The sequence below is a fragment of the Drosophila serrata genome, unplaced genomic scaffold, assembly GCF_035046125.1.
Source record: "Drosophila serrata isolate PLE 108 unplaced genomic scaffold, ASM3504612v1 contig_243, whole genome shotgun sequence".
In the NCBI taxonomy this organism is placed as follows: Eukaryota; Metazoa; Arthropoda; class Insecta; order Diptera; family Drosophilidae; genus Drosophila; species Drosophila serrata.
This window is the reverse complement of record NW_028257141.1, coordinates 30,635-54,767: the sequence shown is the minus strand read 5'-3', so window position 1 is coordinate 54,767 and position 24,133 is coordinate 30,635. Positions and strand designations below refer to the sequence as shown.

The following is a 24,133-nucleotide window of genomic DNA, read 5'->3' as shown; positions in this document are numbered from 1 at the left end:
TTTTTCCAGCTTTGGTTTTGTCGATTCTTCAGCCGATAAATGCTGGTATCGGCGATTTAACATCTTCTCACAATCGGACCAAAGTGGCAATGTCTCATAATCGAGCTGTTCCTCCCATTTTTGTTTGGTCACTGGGTTGACTCTATTTAATACCAAATATATCAACATTGCGTTTGAAATTTTTGTATCATCTCCTATCGGTAGCAGAGAACCGTAAATCGACGAAACAGTGTCGATAAGATTTCTCAAGGAGGATGCGGATTGATGCGATATTTTTGGAAGACTAAACAATGTTGAAATATTATTCATAAAGATGAGGCATTCGTTATCGTAAACCTTTTTCAAACTGGCCATCGCCTTTTCGTAATTACTCTCGGTGACTTCGTAAGCTTTAATTGTTCCTAAGGCTTCACCAGAGAGACATGAAATTAAATGGTTAAATTTTTCGATAACTGGAATGCTGGCATCTTTATGAACCAAAGTTTCGAAAAGGCTAATAAAATTTTTAAATTCCGAATAATTTCCACTAAATTTTGGCAATGCCAAATTCGGAAGTCGCGCACGAGTTGGTGCTGCCGCAGCTGATCCCGGAGTTTCGCTGCTGGCTGCTGTCTTAATGGCAGATAATAATGCCATCAATTTTGCCTTGGTCACGATGCTAAGTTCTTCCAACTCGTCGCCATATTCATCGCCACTATCTATTTCTTATATCTGTTCTTGAATTTGATTTGCCTTGTTAATTGAAGCATTTAGTTTTCGAGTCGACATTTCAATTCTTCTTCTAAAATCGGAATCGAACCCTGTTCCAGCCGCTCGTTTAATCGGCGAATGGTTCTGACCCTACTTTGAAGCTTGCTTTTTAACTCCTCCAGAAGAGATTTATTCTTTGTATCCTGGCTCATTTTTACGAATTAATTAAATTAATTTTCCCAAGAATGATAATAATGGCCGAAAATTATTGTATAAAGCAGAAAGACGACGAAAGTATTAATTATAGCTTTCGAATCTAATATAAATAATATCAAAATAATATCAAATAAACACTCAATTAAAAATAATAAAAATATATATATATATAAATATTCCTTTTAATTTAATAAATATTTAATATTAATAATTAATTAATTAATATTACAAATTAATATTTTTATTTTGTTCGAAAAGTCTATTAAATAATTTTTCTGATGACAATAATTTATTTAATTGAAACGGGTCACGCAGTGTCAATAATAATAGTGGGTGCAAGTGACGCCGAAAAGTGTATACCCGACAAAAACAGGGTAGCGCGTCACTTGGCGGTCCGCCAATCAAATGACCGAAAAAGAGTATACCCGGCAAAAACAGGGTAGCGCGTCACTTGGCGGTCCGCGAATCTAAGCGCGCCAAACTAAGAGAGCACAACAACAACAACGACTGCACCGGCACACAAGCGAAAACGAAAACGAAAAAGTTCACCGCTGCAGCTGCTAGTATATGTATAAGGCTTTATGTATTGGTGCGCAAGCTTGGATTAACTTCCCAACTATTAAAGCGAGTTCTAACGAGAGAGGAGGGGAAGGGGGCGACAGTGATTGCAATATAATACAATAAATAACATAAATAAATGTTGCGTCCAAGTGCGGTTCAATTTTATGTATGTATATGTTAATTTTAGACAATATATATAATTGAATAAATACATGCAATGTTGCTCTACTATAAATACGTATGTGCCAAGAATTGAAAGCGAGGTGCAATATTTCAGCACAAGACAATAAACAATAAATTTATTTTACTCCAGCTTTCAATTTTTTGCACAAATACCTCTGATTGGTGATATCTAATATATAAAATTCTCGTGTCACAGTTTTCGTGCCCTTACTCCTCCGAAACGGCTTGACCGATTTTGATGAAATTTTTTGTGCTTATCCGGTATCTATGAGAATAGGCCAACATCTATTTTTCATCCCCCTAAATGTTAGGGGTAGTCCACCCTTAGCGTTTCCAAGTGACCCTACTGCTGCGCCATCTACAGGCAGCCAGCTGAATCAAAGCATTTCCTGTCAAACATTCAAAACATATTGAAAGAAGAAACTTGAAAAGTTCTGAACCGTTTATGCCCAAATTTTTAGAGAACATGCGTTGAGGTTCCAGCTCGGTTATTGACTACTTTTGATGTTGATAGCTTATCTGCGGCTGCGAATATATCTATTTTTTTAGCGTTTCCCCGTGCCCCTACTACTGCGCCCTCTACAAGCAAATCAAAGCATTTCCTGTCAAACATTAAAAACATATTGAAAGAAGAAATTGGAGATACAAATTTTATTTTTTGTTCAGGTTCAGTAAGAAACGAAGTCATGCCACCAAAAAAGTCGAGATTGGGTCGTTGTATTCGCAATACAGAAGCAAAAAGACGTAAGATTACGAATATGACTGACGAAGAACGGGCCTCCTTCCGAGAGACTGAGCGGCTGAGAGCAATGCATGGGAACGCGTTAATATTGCTCGCAGGGGATTTCAGACAAACGTTGCCTGTGATTTCCCGATCGACACCAGCTGACGAGATAAATGCTTGCCTGAAATATTCTATATTGTGGAAACATGTACGTACATTACAGTTGAAGACGAATATGCGTGTCCAGTTACAGAACAATGACTCAGCCGACGTATTCTCACGACAGCTACTGGACATTGGGAACGGAAAGCTGCCAGTCAATGAGACGTCGAGAAAAATAGTATTGCCCGGGAATTTCTGTAATTTAGTTACATCGAAGGAAGAACTTATCCAAAAAGTGTTCCCCAATATCCGAATAAATTATAGGAACCACGATTGGCTCAGTGGACGAGCGATTCTCGCTGCCAAGAACAAAGATGTCTACCAGCTCAATCATGTAATCCAAAAAAGCATAGAAACTGACGAAATTACATATAAGTCGATAGATACCGTTGTGGAAGCAGAGGAAGCAGTTAATTACCCTACCGAATTTCTAAACTCACTTGATCTGCCTGGAATGCCACCACACATATTGAAATTAAAAATAGGTGTGCCGATTATCATGCTCCGGAATATAAATCAGCCGAAACTCTGCAACGGTACGCGACTCGCAGTCAAGAAATTGATGAACAACATAGTAGAAGCAACGATCATAAGTGGTCCTTTCAAAGGTGAAGATGTCCTCATTCCTAGGATTCCTATGATCCCGACAGATACACCGTTGCAGTTCAAGAGATTGCAGTTTCCCATTCGTTTGGCGTTTGCAATGACCATAAATAAAGCTCAAGGTCAATCTCTGGAGTTGTGTGGTCTGGATTTGGATGAAGATTGTTTTTCACACGGACAATTATATGTTGCGTGTTCACGAGTCGGAAAACCAAAAAGTCTTTATATTTACGCGGAGAATGGAGAAACAAAGAATATTGTATTACGATATTATATTGTGTTACGAGTTACGATATCTATGAGTGCATCCTTCTATCTTTGTGGCTACGTGCGCGAGAACTTTCTTTACTTTGGTGATCCTTTGTGATAGTGACATTCCAAGTAATGTGCTCTTTTTTGTGATAGTGACACTTTACTGCTAAATAAGTGGGAAATTTTCTCAATTACAATTTACGATGCCGAGGAGAAGACGACCTAACGTAGGTCGTCGTAGTCAATCAAATGTGCGAAGAGCTACCTCACGTGCTAACCGCACTGATGACCAGAGACAGAGAGATCAAGAAAATAGTCGTATTGCTATGTCAGAATTGCGTTCTTTAGTGAGTGACAATGTAGGAGATAGGCTTAGAATGCAACGAGTTCGTGCACATCAAACACAACAACAGCAAGCTAGACATAATGAAATTGAGCGAATCCGCAGACGCAGTGCTCCTGTGATTCTTGAACGAGCTGCATTACACTATGATCCGTCAATTGATTATTGTGCCGACAAATCAGTAACAATTGGGGAAATGAAAACAATTTGTAAATATTGTAAGGCGTTAAAATACACTGGTGAATCTACTGGATTATGTTGTGCTGAAGGCAAAATAAAATTGCCACAATTGGTCCCACCACCAGATCCTTTACGCTCTTTAGTTTCTGGCATTATGGCCGCCCAGACTTATTTGTTACATTCACATGTAACCCAAAATGGTCCGAAATCAAGAAGGAATTACTACATAGCCAAACACCAGTTGATAGACATGACATAACCGCCAGAGTTTTTAAACAAAAATTAAAATCTCTCACGATGAGGCAGTACGAAGTCTGCCGGGTCAGCTAGTCTATATATATAAAAATGCTCTGTTCGTGTCTACTTCCTTCATAGACTTGAAAAGTTATGAACCGTTTAAGCCAAAATTTTTACACAACATGCGTTAAGGTTCCAGCTCGGTTATTGTCTACTTTTGATGTTGATAGCTTATCTGCGGTTGCGAATATATCAATTTTTTTAGCGTTTCCCCGTGCCCCTACTGCCCTCTACAGGCAGCCAGCTGAATCGTAGCATTTCCTGTCAAACATTCAAAACATATTGAAAGAAGAAACTTGAAAAGTTCTAAACCGTTTAAGCCCAAATTTTTACACAACATGCGTTGAGGTTCCAGCTCGGTTATTGTCTACTTTTGATGTTGATAGCTTATATGCATTTGCGAATATATCAATTTTTTCGCGTTTCCCCGTGCCCCTACTGCTGCGCCCTCTGCAGGCAGCCAGCTGAATCAAAGCATTTCCTGTTAAACATTTAAAACATATTGAAAGAAGAAACTTGAAAAGTTCTGAACCGTTTAAGCCCAAATTTTTACACAACATGCGTTGAGGTTCCAGCTCGGTTATTGTCTACTTTTGATGTTGATAGCTTATCTGCATTTGCGAATATATCAATTTTTTTAGCGTTTCCCCGTGCCCCTACTGCTGCGCCCTTTACAGGCAGCCAGCTGAATCAAAGCGTTTCCTGTCAAACATTCAAAACATATTGAAAGAAGAAATTGGAGATAAAAATTTTATTTTTTTGTTCAGGTTCAGTAAGAAACGAAGTCATGCCACCCAAGAAGTCGAGTTTGGATCGTCGTACTCGCAATACAGAAGCAAACAGACGTAAGATTACGAATATGACTGACGAAGAACGGGCCTCCATCCGAGAGACTGAGCGGCTGAAAGCAATGCAGATGCACAACGAGGAATCAGCAGAAAGACGAGCAGATAGGCTTGAGAGAAAACGATTGAGAGTAAGGCAGTCGCGTTCTGCAGCAATCGATTTGATTCACTCTCAAAATAATGAACGCGACAGGGCAAGGGTAGCTGAAGCGCGTTTACAGCTTGCAGCAGATCAAAACCTGCAATACAATCGTCTTGCATTCAGATATAATGCAACTGTTGATTACAGCTCGAATCGCAATGTCGTTATTGGCCGGATACATCAGGTCGGCATATACTGTCAGGCTCCTTCGATTGAATCAGACGAAACTTCGGTCCGAGGAATATATCCATTTGCGGGATGCTGTGATGAATGACCGTAATACAACCAACGTTGGAAAGCTCACGATTTTGCCATCCTCATACATAGGTAGTCCATGCCACATGCAGACTTCTTTATCACCTTCACATGCAATCCAGCTTGGTACGAGATAGTGCAGGTGTTATTTTCTGGACAATCGTCTAGGATAGGCATGACATCACAGCCCGTGTTTTCAGACAACCGCTCAAGTCACTGATGGATTTCATTGTGAAACATGGAGTTTTTGGATCTGTGCGGTGCTGGATGTATTCAGTAGATAGGCAGAAGAGAGGATTGCCGCATGCGCACATACTGATTTGGCTGTATGATAAAATTACTCCAGACGAAATCGACGATGTTATGAGCGCTGAGATTCCACGGGCCGAGGTTGATACGGATTTGCATGAAGTTGTCACCACTATTGTCAAAATCATACAAAGCGCACATCAACGTTGAATATTGCAATTCCGTGAAATCAATTAAATATAACTGCAAGTACGTGAATAAAGGCAGCGATATGGCAGTTTTTGGTGTTCAGGCAGAAAATGGTGACAGCAATGCAGTACGAGTTGTCGATGAAATCTCTCAATTATGGCGAATTTTTTCGCTCCCAATTCATGAACGCTATCCAGCTGTAGTTCACTTGGCAGTCAATTTGGAGAATGGTCAACGTGTCTATTTCACAGAACTAAATGTGCAAGAAAGAGCCCTGAATCCGCCTAGGACAACTCTGACTGCCTTCTTCACCTTATGCCAGGAAGATGCTTTTGTCATAACCTTGATGTATTCAGAAGTGCCCTCTTAACCACAATATGCCACAGAGAAACGTGGCAGGGTACAGCTAGTAATATATAAATAAAGCTGATGTGTTTCTCTTCCAACTACCCCCGGGCTTTTTAATTCTAACCTCTTTGGGTTATAATTTCGTCTGCGACGTGGAAAATTTCTTTCTTTTTAGCATTGGTCCTTCGAGCCCGGCAATTTATTCTGTTATAGATAAGTACAAGTTTTCTTCCGTCACTTTCTCGGTGTCGGTCTTCAAAAGTGGTCCGAACATTAAATTTTGGTCGCACTGCTGCAAGATAAATTTTTGCTCGTGTCAACTCTAAGTTTGAGATATTCTGACTCAACGGTAGTTGAGAAATTCATATTTCTCTTCGTCTTCAATGGTCAAAGTATTTGCGTTTGTGTCCGTTTTGTGTGCGCCAACAAATTTTTCGCTTTTTTGTTCCCCATTGCCCATCAACTTGCCAACGCTCTAAGCCTAAGGTGCAGCTGGCACCGTCTCTGCTGCTGTCGTTGCTTCCGCTTATGTTCTTAGTTCTTCCTTTGACGTTCTTTGTTCTCAATTAATGCTTATGACGATTATTTTAACAAATTGCCATATCTCATTACAATTGGTCAATGCATTGAGCTTTAATCTTCTTCCCATCTTAAACGCGGCTGTCCTCGGTCGCAACGTACAAGAGTATCAGTCCGGGTTGTGTAGGCTTTTCCTGCATTTCTAGAAGGGGGGTTACGATTTCTGCTTACGTTTTCTTAGGAGTTCTGGGGCCATGCCTTTTATTACTACCAGGAGTATGATGGTAGCTAACAGAAACTGATCACTTTTGTGTTGTTGAGGTTTAGTTCTTTGACCATTCGAAGTGAGAGAACTTGTTCACGTTTCGTTTTTTCTACCATGAGTTAGAGGTTCAGGTTCGGCTATGTTGATTTCTAGGCAAGATGATAGGTTGAGCCAAATTGTTTCTACAGTCAGTGTGTGTGAGCGAATTTAATGAACTAAAGAGAGTACTGATAGAAGAGTTTTCAATCAGTACCTATAGCGCCGACGTGTATCGCCAGTTGCAAAGCATGAAGAAAAAGAAGAGCGAGACATTTCACGAATACATTTTACATTTACGTCAGATTGCCGCGGCAGGAAAGGTTGAGGAATCAGCGGTGATGCAGTACATCGTAAACGGACTAGTTGATGTAAAAAAACGAGTACAAGGCAATACTTTATTCGTGCAAGACGTTCAAATCCCTTAGAGAGCAATATGAAATTATAATGCAATTGGACGATAAGCATCGTAATTCGTGGGACTAGCGAAGTGCATCACCAAATAACCACCAAAAACGAGAAGAACTCCGTTTCAAGTGTGGTTGAGCAGAGCATAAAATCAAAGATTGTCAGTCTCCAACGAAGTGCTTCAAATGCAATGAAGGCTATATTGCTAAAAATTGTCCGTTTGTAGAAGCAAATGTTCGCAAGGTGGTTGACCAGAGCCGTTTCAAACTAATTTCCGTAAATGGTACAGAGATAAATTGCTTGGTCGATGCAGGATCGGATGTTTCACTTTTCACGAAGAAGATTGCTGACATAATTGAAATCATTGATATTTATAAAAGTGCATCGTTGTTGAGTGGTCTGGGCCAGAAAAAAACAAATCCTATTAGATTTTTCACCGCTGAAGTTGTTACCGACCAGTTATTCACGCAGCAAAAGTTTCTAGTCGTGCCCGATGACGTCATCGGTGGAGCCTTGTTAGGTCATGATTTTTTTCTTCTAGATAGTTCAAAAATGGCTTCAAATTGACGGGCTTGAGAGCTGAAGAAAAATAAGCAGATGTATTTGACTCCATTGTTTACAATATTATAGAAGCATCTTATTTGTTTACTGTTTCCCCTCAGTATAAAGAAGCAGTGACAAAACTCATCGAGTAAGTCCAGAGAAGGCTATAAAACCCTTCTAATCAGTGTCCAGTCGAGCTGAAGATCACTCCAGAACGCGTAATAAAACCATTTCATCAGTCACCATTGCCTTTGTCTGCAAGCGAAGCCGAGGCTGTTAAAACCCAAATAACTGAATGGTTGACCCAGGGAATAATACGTAAGTCATCATCGAACGTGGCCAGCAGAGTTGTAGTGGTCAAGAAGAAAGACAGTTCCTTTCGAGTCTGTATTGCCTACAGAAAACTGAAAAGCATGGTGTTGGCGGATTGTTTTCCAGTATTGTTGATGGAAGAAGTTTTGGAAAAACTACAAGAGGCCGCATTTTCCTCAACTCTGGATCTGGAAAATGGGGTTTTTCATGTAGCGGTGGCGGAGGCTAGCAGACCGCTTACTGCATTTGTAACAAAAGAGGAACTCTTTAAATTTAACAAAGCTCCGTTCGGATTTAAAAATTCACCGGCTGCATTTATCAGATTTGTTAATCTCATATTTTAAGACCTGATCAACGGCAATGTGATGTAGTTTTACGTAAACGATATTATTGTATACGCATCCGCAGCGGACGAATGCATGGAAAAAACAAGACGTGTACTAGAAACAGCAACGCAGTTTGAACTGAAGATCAAATGGAAGAAATGAAACTTCATGCAGTCCCGTTTACACTTTTTAGGACACACTGTGGAAAATGGAAAAATATGGCCAGACGAAGAAAAAACATCGGCTGTAAATAGATTTAAAACGCCAAAAAATATACGAGAAGTGCAATTATTTCTTGGTTTAACAGGTTTTTTTTCAGAAAGCTTATTCCAGGTTATGCTAACATTGCCCGACCGTTGACCAATCTCTCCAGAAAGGACGTCGAATTCCAAACAGGAAGTGCAGAACTGCAGCTTTAGCGGATTCTCTCCTGCGAACAGCACAAACTAACTGCACACCTGCACACATTTTTACTGCAGGTATTTGATGGGCAACTGCAGACAGTTTATTTCTGGAGTAAGAAGACGTCAGTTTCAGAGGCCGAATGACATGACATCTTAGAGGCGAAAGCGATCTATTTAGTGCTCAGAAACATCATGGGCATTCAATTCAAGCTTGTCACAGATTGCTCCACGTTTAAAGATACCACCAGGAAAGACGATATTCCGAGAGAAGTTGCAGCGTACGTGATATATCTACAGGATTTCAACTGCAATGTTGTTCACAAGCCAGGGGACAAGATGAAACTCATGGATCACATGAGTCACCATCCAGAGTCATTTTGGATTGTAACAGCAGAAGTAGCAGCACGCATCAGGAACGCACAAAAGAATGACGAATACAGTAAGGCAATTCTGGTCATTCTCATATATATCAAAATTTTAGGATGAAAGGCGATATTCTTTACCGAACAGTCGAAGGCAACGATTATTATTATTATTATTATGCTTATTATTGTTGTGCCTAAATCGATGGAAAAAGATATAATTCAAAAGTCTCATGAAGTCGGTTACTTTGCAGTTCAAAAAACAATTCATTCCGTAAAGCAGCAGTTTTGGATCCCTCACCTAGAGCGGGAGCTAACGAATTTTATAGCCAACTGTATTAAATGCATTATTTACAGTAAGAAGATGGGAAAGCAAGAAGGGCTATTGCACTGCATTGCCAAAGGAGATACCCCGTTGCACACACTAAATATGGACCATTTGGGGCCAATAGACGCCACATCAAAACAGTACAAATATATACTGGCAATTGTCGATGTATAGGGCAGGCAGAGGTTCTCTGGAGATTCACTGAATGTGTTTGGATTTCCGAAACGAGATGTCAGCGATCGAGGTTTTGCTTTTACATCTGGAGCATTTGAAGAGTGGCTGAACATCAACAAAGTGGAACATATTTGTTCAACTACTGGAGTATATCGTGGAAAAGGCCAAGTTAAGTATTAACTGATCAATCGTTTCTGTCATCCCCAAAGTATCTGCTGAAGAGTCTAGTAAGTTGGTCAAATTTGTGCCTCAGGTGCAAAAGGCTATAAACTCACAAGTAAATTCCTCAACAAAAATGTCGCTATTTAAACTGTTGTTTGGGATACGAATGTACAGCCTTGCAGAAGAGCGCTTGCAAGAAATCCTAAATGAAGAGTTTGACTCTCAGTTTAATCTTGAGCGACAAGAAATGCGAGAAACAGCTAAAAAGAACATTGAAAAGGCGCAGCAAATATTTAAGCGAGACTACGACAAAAAGCGCAAGCATGCTCACAACTACAGATTGGGTGATCTCGTCGCAATCAAGAGGACTCAGTTTGTCGCAGGAAGGAAGCTAGTCCGTATTTAGGAGCATATGAGTTCGTCCAAATTAAGCGAAATGGCCGGTACGACGTTCGCAAAGTAGCCCAAGTGGAAGAACCAAACGGAACCAGTACTATCTGCGATAACATGAAGCTGTGGAGGTTCGTAGCCTACAATGACGATGAGTTGGTTTCATCTGGGTCAGATGAGGATGAGCAGGATAGCCGAGTGTAAAGTATTAAGGTACAGTCGGACAACGGATACACATTTAATTTCGGTGTGAAGAGAAAGCAGAAGGAACATGGAGTAGTTGCAGAAAGGGAGTCATCAGAAGCAGTCGCATTTTCGGGAGTAGTTTTTGAATAAAATAGTAATAGAAAGCTTATTAAAGTCGTTTTAAGTTGAATATCAGTTTTCAAAGTTGCAAAGTCGTCTGAAGTTATTGTTTTAAGTTTCCAATAGTTTATATAATCCCGCACACCTTTGTTATATTAATGTCAGCATACTAATTCTAAATAAGCTATATAATACAAACTCTACATAAATCAGTGTTACGTACAAATTCAAACAAAACATTTTTCTTAACTGAAAGTGCCGGCTCGTAACTGCGCAACCTTCATTAGCTTATTATAAAATATTTTATATTTGGACAACGAGATATAGGTATTTAATAGAATTTTATATTAAGTATTAGACATCAGACCCGAAATATTATTTAATATGAAGCCCTGATTTTGAAATTGGTTTGACTCATATATTTGAAAGGGGTGATAAAGTAGTTTTTACAAAGTAAGGACCCATATGTATAAAATTTAAATATATTTCATTCTCGTTTCTATATTAATTTGACCGAAACCGGTCTATTTTAAGAATAGCACTCATGATCATGTTAACGTTTTCAATACGGACGGCCCTGCTGAGGATGGGCAATCATAGGCCAGCATGGCCCTTATATATCCGGATGTTGTTTTTCACAAGGACCTGGAAAATCTTACGCGGTGAAGTCCTTTTGGATCGCGGTAGTTTTAGAGAAGGCAAGTAGTTCACCTGGCGACCTCTTGGAGGCATCTACTAGTGATGCCAGTACTGGGGCACCTAGGTGTTTTACTCTTGCCTGCGTTAGGGCTGGGCACTTACAGATGAGACGTTCCAAGGTTTCGGTTGCCGTTGTTGGTGATGCCCAGCCTGACTGCATGCGCGGCAGTCAGGCAGTGACCCGTAATAATTTCCATTAATAGTCTGCAGTCTTTTCGGGATAGATGCAGTACGTAGTGGTTGAGTTTGTCATTGCGCTCTTTGCACATGATTTTAGATGTTTTGCTAGTCGCGGAGTTTCCTTTTCACCTGCTTTTTGCTAGTACGTCCGCTCGCCTCTCCAACTCGCTTTGGAGCGTTCTTAGAGAGACTGGAACGTTTTCTGTTCTATCGATAGCCAGTCCGACTCCTTCCTTTGCAAGTTCATCTTCGATTTCGTTTCCCTCTATGCCCTGGTGGCTGGGAGCCCAATAGATCTGCACTGACGTTGTCGTGCTCAGGATATCTAGTGCGTCCCTGCTTGCCAGTACCTTTTTTGGAACTGACCACTGACGATTTCATGGATCTAATCGCCGCCTGACTGTCTACGAATAAGTTTACCGCCTCACATGGGCGGGCTATTTCCTGTGCAAGCTCTGCCGCCTTCCTGATAACGAAGACTTCCGCTTGGTAGCTTAAACGACAACCTCGTCTCGGGGTCTGTACCCCGCTCCAACTCCTCCTTCCATCTTGGAGCCGTCAGTGTATATATTGTCTTAAGGTCCTATGAATGTTCATGTTTTCACATCAGGGCAAGTTCTAGGCGTCATGTAGTCAGGTATACTGCTCATGGTTCGACCAATTGAGCTGTGCCCGTATCTTTTTGTCGACATACTTCCTTCCGCTACTTGGCGTTGTGCAGCCTTTCCCGCGGTCAGTTGCGCGTGAATGTCTAGGGGATCAATTCCCATTATAGTCTCTAGAGCTTTTATAGGGGTTGACCTCTGCGCCCCAAATAAGCAGAGCAGTGCCTACCGCATATAGCGCAATGGTGGACTTTTTCACCCTCTCTAGTACATTGAGTTTCCATGCCAGCTTGCTGTCCAGTACAGTGCCAAGGTATCTGACTTGTGTTTTCGGGGTCAGCCTGGTTGTATTTATTTTTAGGGGGATCCATGGCGGTACCTTGTATCTCTTAGTGAAGAGAATGAGGTTTTATCCGCATTGATACTGAGTCCTACCTTGTCCGCCCACTCACATATCTCCCTGAGTGTTGATTCCATGATCGAGCTTAGGGTCGATGGACATACTTCCGTGATAATTATGCTTATGTCTTCAGCATAGGCTGTTATCTTTGGGGCCTTCCTCTCGAACCTTCTGATTAGGTCGTCAATCACTAGATTCCATAGAAGGAGAGACAGGACTCCACCTTGCGGCGTGCCTCTGTGCGCTCCTTTCACCATAAAAGCGGTGCCCCAATCCGCCGACTCCACTAATTTCCCTTTTGTATATGCGTGCTGGTTGGTTGATAGTGATCTGCCCACATCGTTTCTAATGTAAAGGTCCAGCAGCTTTTCAAGCGTCTTGAGTAGAAAGGAGGTAAGGCTTATCGGCCTGAAGTCTTAGGACTGACGTGGCTGCTCTTTCCTGCTTTAGAAAGGAAGACAATCCTCGAGGTCCTCGAGGTGCTGTTAGGGCCTCTTCGCTGCCCTCAGCCCACTGCCCGTTGTCGCGTTTGAGCTGACTCTATATGGTGGGTTGCTTTGAAAGCAACTTCCGTAGTCTAGCCGTTTCTGGGGCCGTCTCTATGATGGAGCAGAAGTTTCTCCAAGAGCTTCTTTGTACCCTGCGTATTTCCTTCTTGTCGTTCCTTAGCAGGATTTTGTATTCCTCGTTGATTATATCATCCTTCGCCTGCTTGCCAAGTTTGAAGAATTCTCTGAAAATATCGCGTTGGGGTGAGAGGTCCTTGTTTTACCAGGGTGGTCTGGTTTTTTTCTTACTTCTTAAAATCGGGCATGATGCGTGATATACCCTTTGTAATTCCTTTGAAAGGGTCTCTAAGGACTTTTCTTTGTCTTCAAAGGATTTTACTGTGCCCGGACTATTCGCGAGATTTGGAGAGATTATATCATTAGACTTACCCCAGTTAGTATGTGATCGAGTTCGAATTGGAACTGGAATTGGAATTGGAATTGGAATAGGAACTCTCCAAGACCTTCCAGTCTGATACCATTGTACCTTGTCCCGCTACGAGTGTTATATATAACAAGTTGTAAGAGGTGGGGCCAACAAAGGTGTGTTCTTCCCCAACGTTTGCTATATATAAATTAGTAGAAAGAATAAAGTCAAAAAGTGACGCACCTCTGTCGTTTATGTCGGGGCTTCCCCATACGCTGTAGTGCGCATTGGCGTATGCACCTACGATCAGTTGCTGGTCCTTTGAGCCGGGATCAACCTGATTTCTGAGTTCTTCCGGTGGAGCTGGCTGCTTCTTCTTGCTTTCTAGCAACTCCACAGTCATTTCGTCCGAGCTGTAATGAGACATAAGGTTAGGTTAAAGACCCTTCCGTACGAGTACGGCGGTTCTGTTTCTGCTTACCGATGGTGTGTAGAACGCGTTGTTAATTGAGGATTTTAGTCCGGCGACAGCATTGGCCGAGGCAATTCCTGGCTCTTGGACTAGAGCTACATTGCTGTATGGCAATTAGGCTTTCCGCTGACGCTACCTTGCTCTTATGCAGATTGAGCTGCAGTACCTTTTGGGATATGGGTACTGGGCTCAACTCCACTCACTACTATCGTCAGGTCACCGTTTTCCTCCTCTTCTGCCTTATCCAGCGTTAGTTCCTGGGCGGCGTCCACAATAGTTTCCAGACCTAGGTCTTTCTCCTTCAGGGTGTGGTCATCTTTATCCCCGGGATGGCGCTTTTTGAGGCGCAGGTAAACGCTACCCATGCCCAACGCCATCTTCACGAATCTGGGATACAGGATGTCCTCTGCCTCCTTGTTAATCTGGAGGACTACGCAAGACACCCCTCTTTGGGTAACGGGCTCGTAATGTGCAGTACCTTCCAGTCTGCGGTTGGGTTGTCGAAATTCTGACGCTGCAGCAGGTTCAGCGCTCGGTCGCCTTGGATAGCAATCGGGAAGAGTTCCTTCGCTTTTGGGATGATAGGATTAGCTCCTTGTCCACCACCTCCAGCTTGGCCCCGTCCCACAATGCTTCCATCTGGCCGACCGTTTGCGTCAGCCACTTTCTCTTCGGTTCATCCATACACTTTAGGATTTTTACCCATTTAGCCACCCGGCACCATCGAATGTGGGCATGAGCGCAACAGGGTCTTCCTCCATCCGTGTCACTAATGACTCATTGACTCATTGAGTCATTAGTCATCTCGGTCATCTTGCCACTCTCATCGCTCCTGTCAATGAGTGCCACGATCAAATGTCGTTTCCTCGCCTCACTGGCCTTCACGAGTTTCCTTCCCTTTTTCGTTTTCGCCTTCAAGGGGAGGCCTGCTTCCTTGGGCACGCGTTGCCACTTGCTTGCCGGAGTGCATTTTATGGCACTCTCGGCAGAGCGTTGCCGCTTGGTGGCAAGCATCTTCTCCACCTTGTTGGCGAAACCGGTCATTGATGCCATATTAGGAAGCTTGGCGAAATGCAGCCTGCTCTCCTCGATCCTTTACCTTTACCTTCTCCTCTTCAGATAGATTTTGTCCGGAGCCGACTCTGGATTTGAAGGGCAGCATTGTACCGCGCCTTAGCCTTCTTCCCCTCGATTGAACGCTTCGGCCCGTCCCTGCGCGAGGAGCTGGTGCTTGGTTCTGGCGAGCGAAGAAGGCTTTCTTCCTCCTCTTTCGAAAGCTGCACGCTCTCCAGGTTAGAGTCTGTATAGAAAACGGCACCCGTGCGGCTTAGCCTTCTTTTTGTCGTTATTTTGGCAGTAGCATTACAACTGACATGACCTGCTCCCGTCAAATCAGAGGTGTGACCGCTGGCGACACGCAGAGAGGATTGCTCCCCTCCGTGCCCACCGGTGGTAGCAGTCACGTCTTCCACCGACGTTTGGGCCGGTTGCTTCTCCTTTCTCCATCCCTGCGAAAAAATTGGTTTATTTCCGGGGAACCACCCACTTGCGTTTTATGCCTGCCACCAGGCACCTACAACCATGGCTAGTGATTCAGTTCCTCCAGCGTTTAAGCGGGAGGAATTGCATTACCCCGGACAGAGCATGCGGCACTGCATTACCATTGTACGGGGTAATACAGTGCCCATTGCCCAGCCGGCTCCCTCGTGGAGGATTTTTGCCAGCTCCATAAGCTTGTAATATGTTTTTTTTTTTCATGGCTTGCCACCACACCAAGACTCCATACAGCAGTGTCAGACGCACAACCCATGTGCTGCTTAGCATTTCCTTGGATGCGTATAGCGCAATGGTGGCCTTTTTCCCCTTTCTAGTACGTTGGGTTTCCATGCCGGCTTGTCTAGTACAGTGCCGAGGTATTTGACTTGTGTTTTCGTGGTCAGCCTGTATGTTTTGATTATTCTCTGCCCTCAGCCCACTATCCATCGTCGCGTTTGACTCTGAATGGTGGGTTGCTGTGAAAGCAACTTCCGTTGCCTTTTTTTTTCGTCTCTATGTTGGCGCAGAAGTTTCTCCAAGAGCTTCTTTGCGTAATTCCTTCTTGTAAGCCCTTAAGAGGACTTTGTATTTCTCGTTGATTATATCAGGGGCTTTTCAGGCATTCAGTACCTGAATCGATTGCTGCTCCGTTGGATTCTATGCTGAGGTCCGTTTCGGGATACTACGTAGAATTTCTCGAAAAAATCGAAAATATCTAGAGAACAGAATCCTATTAACATGAACTTAGTATTATATTTTCAACAGTTTGTGTACTTTTTATGTATTATAATTTTGTTATCTTATTTAACCACAGTTATTGATTTATTATAATTTTGTTGGTCAATCTGTAACAGAAACACAAATTGTTTAAAGACAAATTTATTGAATTAATTAAGTAAAAAATAAAGTAAGAAAAAGGTTGCCTCGCGAAGGCAAAATCAAATATCAAGCGAGCAAAAATTATAAATGTCCTAAAGGATTTACTAGAATGAACAATTTAAATGTAACAAATAAAAATAAAATCAGCTTGTAAAAAAGTCGAAGCTTCATAAAATTTTTCGAATCGAATTTTTATACCCTTGCAGGGTATTATAATTTCAGTCAGAAGATTGCAACGCAGTGAAGGAGGCACCTCCGGCTATATAAAGTATATATATTCTTGATCAGGATCAACAGCCGAGTCGATCTAGCCATGTCCGTCTGTCCGTCTGTCCGTCTGTCCGTCTGTCCGTCTGTCCTTCTGTCCGTCTGTCCGTCTGTCCGTTTCTACGCAAACTAGTCTCTCAGTTTTAAAGCTATATTAATGAAACTTTGTAGTTAGCCTTCTATATACTCTCACTCGTATATATGTCGGAACGGGCCGGATCGGACGACTATATCATATAGCTGCCATACGAATGAAAATTTTAACTTTTTCAGTTTTCAATAGAATTGGATAAAATTTGAGATATAGCCATTTTATATTATTCTACAATTTTGCAGAAAATTTTATGAAAATCGGACTACTATATCATATAGCTCCCATAGGAGCGATCGAGAAATTAATACAATTAAAAATTATAACTTTTTCGGATTTCAACAGATTTTCATCAAATTTGAGGTATAGCCATTTTATATTAGTCTTAAATTTTGTGTCAAATTTCATGAAAATCGGACGACTGTATCATATAGGTGCCATACAAACGATCGTTTGATGTAGAGGAAAAATGCAAATCTGTGAATGTAAAACTGCAAATATAATATGTATAGGTGAATGAAATGAAAGCAGGTATTACTTCATTGTTTTTTAACACAAATATATATAATTTATATTGTATGGATTCCTATTCATAGAAGTTCTATCTGCAAGGATATATATACTTCGGCGTGCCGAAGTTAGCTTCCTTTCTTGTTTTATTTATTTTTTTCTACATCTCTCTTAGTGAATTTCATCATGAGCCGAGCAGCGACGGCGTCACCATAAATTACCCCACTGAGCGCTCATGGTGAATTTAATCATGAGTCGAGCAGCGATGTCGGCATCATGAATTACCCCGGCCACGCATAAATAAAAACGAATGAGCACTTTACATAAACGGGTTCGCATGAAAGTCAGCATGATTATGGCTAAAAAGTCCAACTGAGGATTCTCTTTCTCCTTTTTGGTGAGATGCACGCTCGCCAGGTCCGAGTCTATGTCGACGACGGCACCCGTGCGGTATACCTTGGAATAACTAGTATGACATGCTCACATCATACTAAAAGTGTGATCGCTGGCGACACGCATAGAGGATTGCTCCCCTTCGTGCCCGCCGGTGGTAGCAGTCACCCCTTTATTACTGCTTTATTTCTGGTGAACCACACTCTTTCGTTCTTGCCTGCCGCCTGCCGCCAGGCTATATAACATTTTCGTCAATATTTATGGGATAGACAATTTGATGACTTTACTGATTGCAACTCACCTCAGCAACAAAAAATAAACGGGAGCCCCCCCAGGGTGCACAGATTGTTACCGTATTTAAAATTTTATTTATTTATTGTACAGTATAAGAAAGGCAAAAAAAAAGTCTTATTTATTACTTTTCGATCAATCTTGCTTTATATTTTGGCTTATAATTTGATTGCAACTTCTTCTAAACTAACTGAACTAACTGAACTAACTTGTAACCTTGGCAGAAATATCTAGCAATTTTAGCGGAATAACGAAAGTATTTTGAAATAGTCAACATTGAAAGTAAATTAAAAAAAAATTCCATTACTGCGGACGTTGCAAAAAATTACGAGGTAAGAGCAGTAATTTTATAAAGGAAAATTCACAGAAATGGCAAGACTTGATCTTTATCGTTTAATTGATGAATTTTTGGATGGTCTGTAAAAAACTAATTTCTTGGATGTTGATGCACTAAGGTCAGTACATTCAAGTGGCCCGTATGACACCAGGCACGTGCCTGTTTGGGTTAGGTGTTAGTAGGCGCGATGGAAAATATAGGACAGAATACGAGGAAATTAACTACCGGCGTGCTGCCAGATTGTTAGCTTGCATGCTTACTTAGTGTGTTAGTATTAAAGATTTTAATTTGGGAAGGGTATCTACGTTAGAGATTAGTGTGTACAAATCATTATAAATTGCACATAACACTCTAAAAGGTTCATGCAGTTCGAAGGAGATTCTACAGTGGCGCAACACTAATGGGATATAGGATCCAGTAGTTCTACATGGTACGTGGAAATTGAGCTGACTCAACAAGTCAGGACTTTCCACATCACCATGGATATGGTTAAAAATAAAGGTTATTCCTAGCATCGTTCTACGATTGGCTAAGGACGGCAAGTTTATTAATAGGAGTCTATTAGAGTAGGAAGGCAATCTTTGGTTTGCATCCCAATTTAAACCGCGTAGAGCGAAACGTAAAAAGTTCTTTTGAACCGACTCAATGCGTTTACTATGGACGCCATACTGAGGGCTCCAAACGCAGCATCCATATTCTAAGACAGGACGAACTAAAGAAGTATATAAGGATTTATTGACATAGGGGTCATTGAATTCCTTCGACCACCGTTTAATAAATTCAAGCACACCCCTGGCTCTATTCACCATAGACGTAATATGATCAATAAAGTCAAGTTTTGGGTCCAACCGGATGCCAAAATCATCAACAGAATTAATTCTTTCCAAAGAGCAGCAGTTTAGTGTTTAAGAAGCAAGCTTGGAACCGACACGAGAGAATGTCATTAGCTTGCATTTCGAGCCATTTTAGTTTAATAAGTTTCCACGGCACCAAGTTTGAAAATTATTGAGATTTGTTTGCAAATCCGAGTGGCAGCCGACGTCATTGTATTGCACGCAAAGCTTGACGTCATCCGCGTACATAAGCACTTTGGAGTTAGTCAAGACTTTGGGCAGGTCATTTATAAATAATGTAAACAATAAGGGTCCCAAATGGCTTCCTTGCGGAACGCCAGATGTAACCCTTAGAACATTGGATAAATTATACTTAAAGAGGACATTTTGCGTTCTGCCATTCAAATAACTTGAGATCCAATTAAGAAGATCACTTGGAAAACACCCATTAAATCGAGTTGTCTAACGAGGAGAGTGGTTAACAGAGACAAATGCTTTATTGAAATCAGTATAGATTACATCTGTCTGAAAATTATTATGGAAGCCATTTATAATATATGAAGAGAGCTCAAAAAGATTTGTTGTTGTTGATCTTCGCTTTGTAAAACCATGTTGACATGCAGAAATAACTGATCTACAAAGGTGCTGTAAGTGAGGGGTAATAATGTTTTCAAATAATTTAGGGATAGCCGACATCTTAGAGATTCCTCTATAATTGCTGGCATCCAATTTCCTACCTTTTTTGTGGAGAGGAATAATAAACGATTCCTTCCAAATGATGGGAAAGTAGATAAGGTTAACAATATCAGAAGGGGATACCACAGAGCGTCGGCACAATACCTGAGAACACAGCCAAATAAACTTGCTTGACACGATGAAGATCTAAAAGGAAAGAGCTTTCGTTTAAGCAAGGACAGAAATTTACGTTTGATTTCGATATATTGTAGGAATAAGTCTGGTGTAAATACGAAGAGTTTGAATAAGTTGTTTGAAAAAACTTCGAAAATAGATCGGCTATTGCCTGATCATTATTTACGGTAGTATTTTCAATTGAAAGCGAGGAAGAATTTGTTTTAGGCTTACGTTTAGTGTTAACAATATTATAAAACTGTTTTGGGTCCAGTGAGAACTGGGACCTACAACGAGTTAAATAGTTTTTAAAACGCAGTGTTTTTTTTTTAAACTCGTAGGATCAGCACGGTAAAGTTTGACCGAGCTGATAAATAAGTTGAAGGGCCAGATTCAGATCCGGTCAATTTAAATTTAGCATACAATCTAGATTTTTTATTCTTAAGCCGGCTCAACTCTCTAGTAAACCGGATAATATAACGGTAACAGTAAAAAATGAATTCATGGCACTGTAAAAGATATCCACCTCAACTGCCATGTCAGTGCACGTGTATAGATCAGACCAATTGAACTCACTTATAAAATTATTCAACCGTTCAAAGTCCGTCTTCCAAAAACATAGGACTTTTTTGGCTGGACGGTCAGAAATATTCTGTAGGTCAGACCCAATATCATGAGTTACATCGAGAGGCGCCACCCTGGCTAAACTGACTCTCGCAGGATCAGAGACGAAACAAAGATCGAGCAAGCGCTGTAAGGAATTTCGCACATGGTTGATTTGAGACTGCGAGATGTCGAACGAGCCAGTGATAAAGTCATGTTATGTAGAAGTAAGCAGACTATTGGTGGAATTATTTGAGCACCAAATAGCACTAGGGTACTAAAATAACCTAGAACTACCTACTGTTCTCTATCCAAAAGTCAACTGGAAACCATCTGAATAGTGGAAAGATGGTTCCACACAGCTGGAAAAACTTCGGAGCTCAGAATCTCCAGGTTTTTGTAAGCACAGTAACCTAAGAAGCAAACGAAAGAATACAAGTTGGGAAGCTTACTACGTAAGCCTCTTGCATTTTGATAGGAAATACTTAGGGAGTAGGTTAGTTTTTTGGGTCGGGATTGGAAGACGTAGAAGGCGCAGTGGTATCATCAGGCCTGGGAAGAGTTATTCCTACAGGCCGCTTTTTCTTTTTCTTCTCTTCGAACTCCTTAACAACAACGTACCGTGGCCAGAAGTTGGTAGATCAAATGGTGTTAAAGAGTTCGTTGGGGACATTTATTTTAAAATATGAAACTTCCCAAGCGTAAAAAATTTAAACCTTTCTACCTTAATCTTTATTTTATCGGCTCTGTTGTTGCCACGTATAAAGGGAGAACATCTTCCGATGTTTGATCAGGGGAGAGCCGCGAAACAAAAATATGTCTCATTGGTGGCATATTGGTTATCTGCCGTGCCATTGTCGTCCGGTATTCCGGGCCTAACACCCTGGGCAGATATATCGGTATACACAGGACTTTGAAGGGTCAATATTTGCGATCCCCCAGGGGACAAAACAGAAATCGCCGGCGGTACGGGCACTCCCGCTGCTCATTAGGGTACCGAATCTGTTCTAGCGCTTGATCTCAGCACTCTTGGAATTAATGCTGAGGTCGAGGGCTGTGTCGAGGGAGGCTGGAAATTTGAATCATCTGTGTTTTAGGGGCGAGAAATATATATGTTTATAATAAAAAGACGAAGTAAAGGGTTCTATCATTACATTCACGTATACATTTTATATTTATAGTTTTACAGTTACAGTTCACAGTTCTGCATTTTACTCTACTCCACATTTTACTCTTTTACAATATTAAAAGCGAAAAATATAAATAATAGAAATTAACTATATTTCAAATTATATGAAAATACATATATGTTTAAATCTGAAAAACCTATTTTTTCTAAAAAATAGCTATATGATATATTTGTCTGACCAGCCCGATTCGACTTATATACAAGTAAGAGTTTTAAAGATAAAGATAAAGATAAGATAAAGAGTATAAAAAAGATAGAACAATTATTCTAAATTAAATTCTTAATTTGAATAGATACGTAAATAATTTTGATTTGAAGAAAGCAAGTCGATGAATTACTCTTTGCCAGCCTTGGTATAGGAGCATCTGTCTTCATCATTGGGAAGGCAAACATTCAAAGTGGCCTGCCTTCCGCTCTCTGTTGTCATATTCCCTCTGCTTTAGACATGTAAGGTTCCCTCAATACAGCAATATCTGTTCTACTCAAAAGCCGTAGGAGACAGTTGATCTTGGGCAGCTTTGCAGTAGATTTAGTTAAGTGACAGAAAATAAACCATACTGTGTATTTTTTGATGGTATTACATTTGTATGAGTGTGTTCAGGCCATTCAGTCATTCGACGGAATCTTTAGAAAGTGTGGTGTGTTACGACTGATTTGCAAAGTCATTATAAAAATTTTAAAGTAAAGTTGAAGCGCGTTGCAGCGTATTGTAAAGTAACGATATCTTAAATAATTTTAGAATATGTTAAAAATTTCGGATTAGTGTTGTTTGTCTTATTATTACCTTATTTATTTTCGGTGACTCGCCTCATTAAGAAAATATTCTCTGTTGGGTCAGAAATGATTCGATCTCCACTTCGCGCATGTTTTAGTATTATTTTACCATACATTATTACTATATATCTTCGCAATATGATTAACCCAAAATGGAACAATTTCTTTCGTTTTAGGAAATGCGAAGACGATTAGAAACGATAACAGTTCAAGGTTTGGTAAATTTATGCAAGTATGTTTTGATGATAACAACTGTATAAAAGGATGTATTATTCAAGATTACCTGCTTGAACAATCTCGAATAACTTTTCAAAGTGAAGGGGAACGAAACTATCATGTTATGTATCAATTGGTGGCTCAGGGGCAGAAAAATGTTGACATGGCACAAGCCTTATATTTAAAGCCACCTGAATTTTATAAATATCTTAATACTTCGAAGACTGAAAAAATAGACGTGAATTTGGAATCAACTAAGTTTAACGCTCTAACAATGGCGTTTACGGTTCTGCAAATTCCCCAGTTTGTAATAGATGGTGTTTTTAAAGTTTTAAGCTCAATACTTTGGTTAGGTAATATTGAATTTATGGATATTGACGGAGAACGTTGCGATTTTTCGAAGCCTGACCAGGAAGCTGTTTCCAATGTCTCTCAACTTCTTGGACTTAAAATATGTAATCTGAAAAAGGTCCTATTGATTCGTCAAATAAATGTTAGAGGAAATATTACTGAAATTCCTTTAAAAATGCAAGAGGTAAGTGTATTTAATTATTTTAAGTATTTTAAGAACGAAATATCGGGGACTCTCTGTGGTCAGGGTTCGGGGTAGTGAAAAATATTAAATTTTGCGGCTATCTCTGTTATTAAATATAGATTATTGATCTAATGTGTTTCACTTTAATTCTAATATTTTATCATTGCACTGCTGTATTGAGATGAATCGAGTGCTGCTACTGCTTAACCTTTTTCATAATACTATGTAGCAACTTCAACATTACATATATAAAATTAAGGGGATCTGTAGGACTTTTAAGGATAACTTACGTTCTTCTAGTTGGATTACGAGTGGTTTAGAAGGTCTATTGCGGGTGCGGGTGATTGCCAGGCAAAGATTTTCACTTGTACTTTGTTTCAGGATAGAAAACTGTCTGGAGCTGGGGCGGCTTCATGTATGATCCCTGGTTAAACATTTTCCCTTTCAGGTTTTTTTTTTTTAACGAAGTACATCGATGCTATTAAGGTTCTCGAGACTATGTGGGCCATTTGGCATTGCGGCATTTACATTTTTAAGTCACACAGTTTCGAGAACCTTAATAGGATCGATATCTTCCCAGACACATGATATTGTATAGCAAAATGTATGCTCTACGAATATACCTGGTGGATTCTAGGTCTGGAAACTCTTCGAATTGGATTGCTCGTTGACCTTATCTAGAGTTAATTGCCATCCTAAATGCATCAAGCATTGCCATCCTATACGCCTTGTGTATCATTGAAAGACAACGAGTCATCCCATTACATTGTATCATCCGATATATA

At 40.6% G+C, this 24,133-nt stretch overlaps 1 protein-coding gene, 1 long non-coding RNA gene and 1 pseudogene across 2 annotated transcripts in view; 2 read left to right on the top strand and 1 right to left on the bottom strand.

Moving 5' to 3' along the window:
• The window catches only part of LOC110187879 (unconventional myosin-VIIa-like), a 159,931-nt gene extending 136,508 nt beyond the window's left edge, over positions 1-23,423 (top strand). The window contains exon 5 of the mRNA XM_086832044.1: positions 22,774-23,423. Within this exon, the coding sequence (XP_086688170.1) occupies positions 22,774-23,423 (650 nt within the window). The remainder of the gene's footprint in view (positions 1-22,773) is intronic.
• On the top strand, positions 1,771-3,434 carry LOC147643862 (uncharacterized). Its single transcript, XR_015271480.1, has 2 exons — positions 1,771-2,582; positions 2,661-3,434. It is a non-coding gene; the product is annotated as an uncharacterized LOC147643862 (long non-coding RNA).
• Positions 14,189-15,932, bottom strand: LOC147643861 (uncharacterized; annotated as a pseudogene).
• Positions 23,424-24,133: the final 710 nt, after the last annotated feature.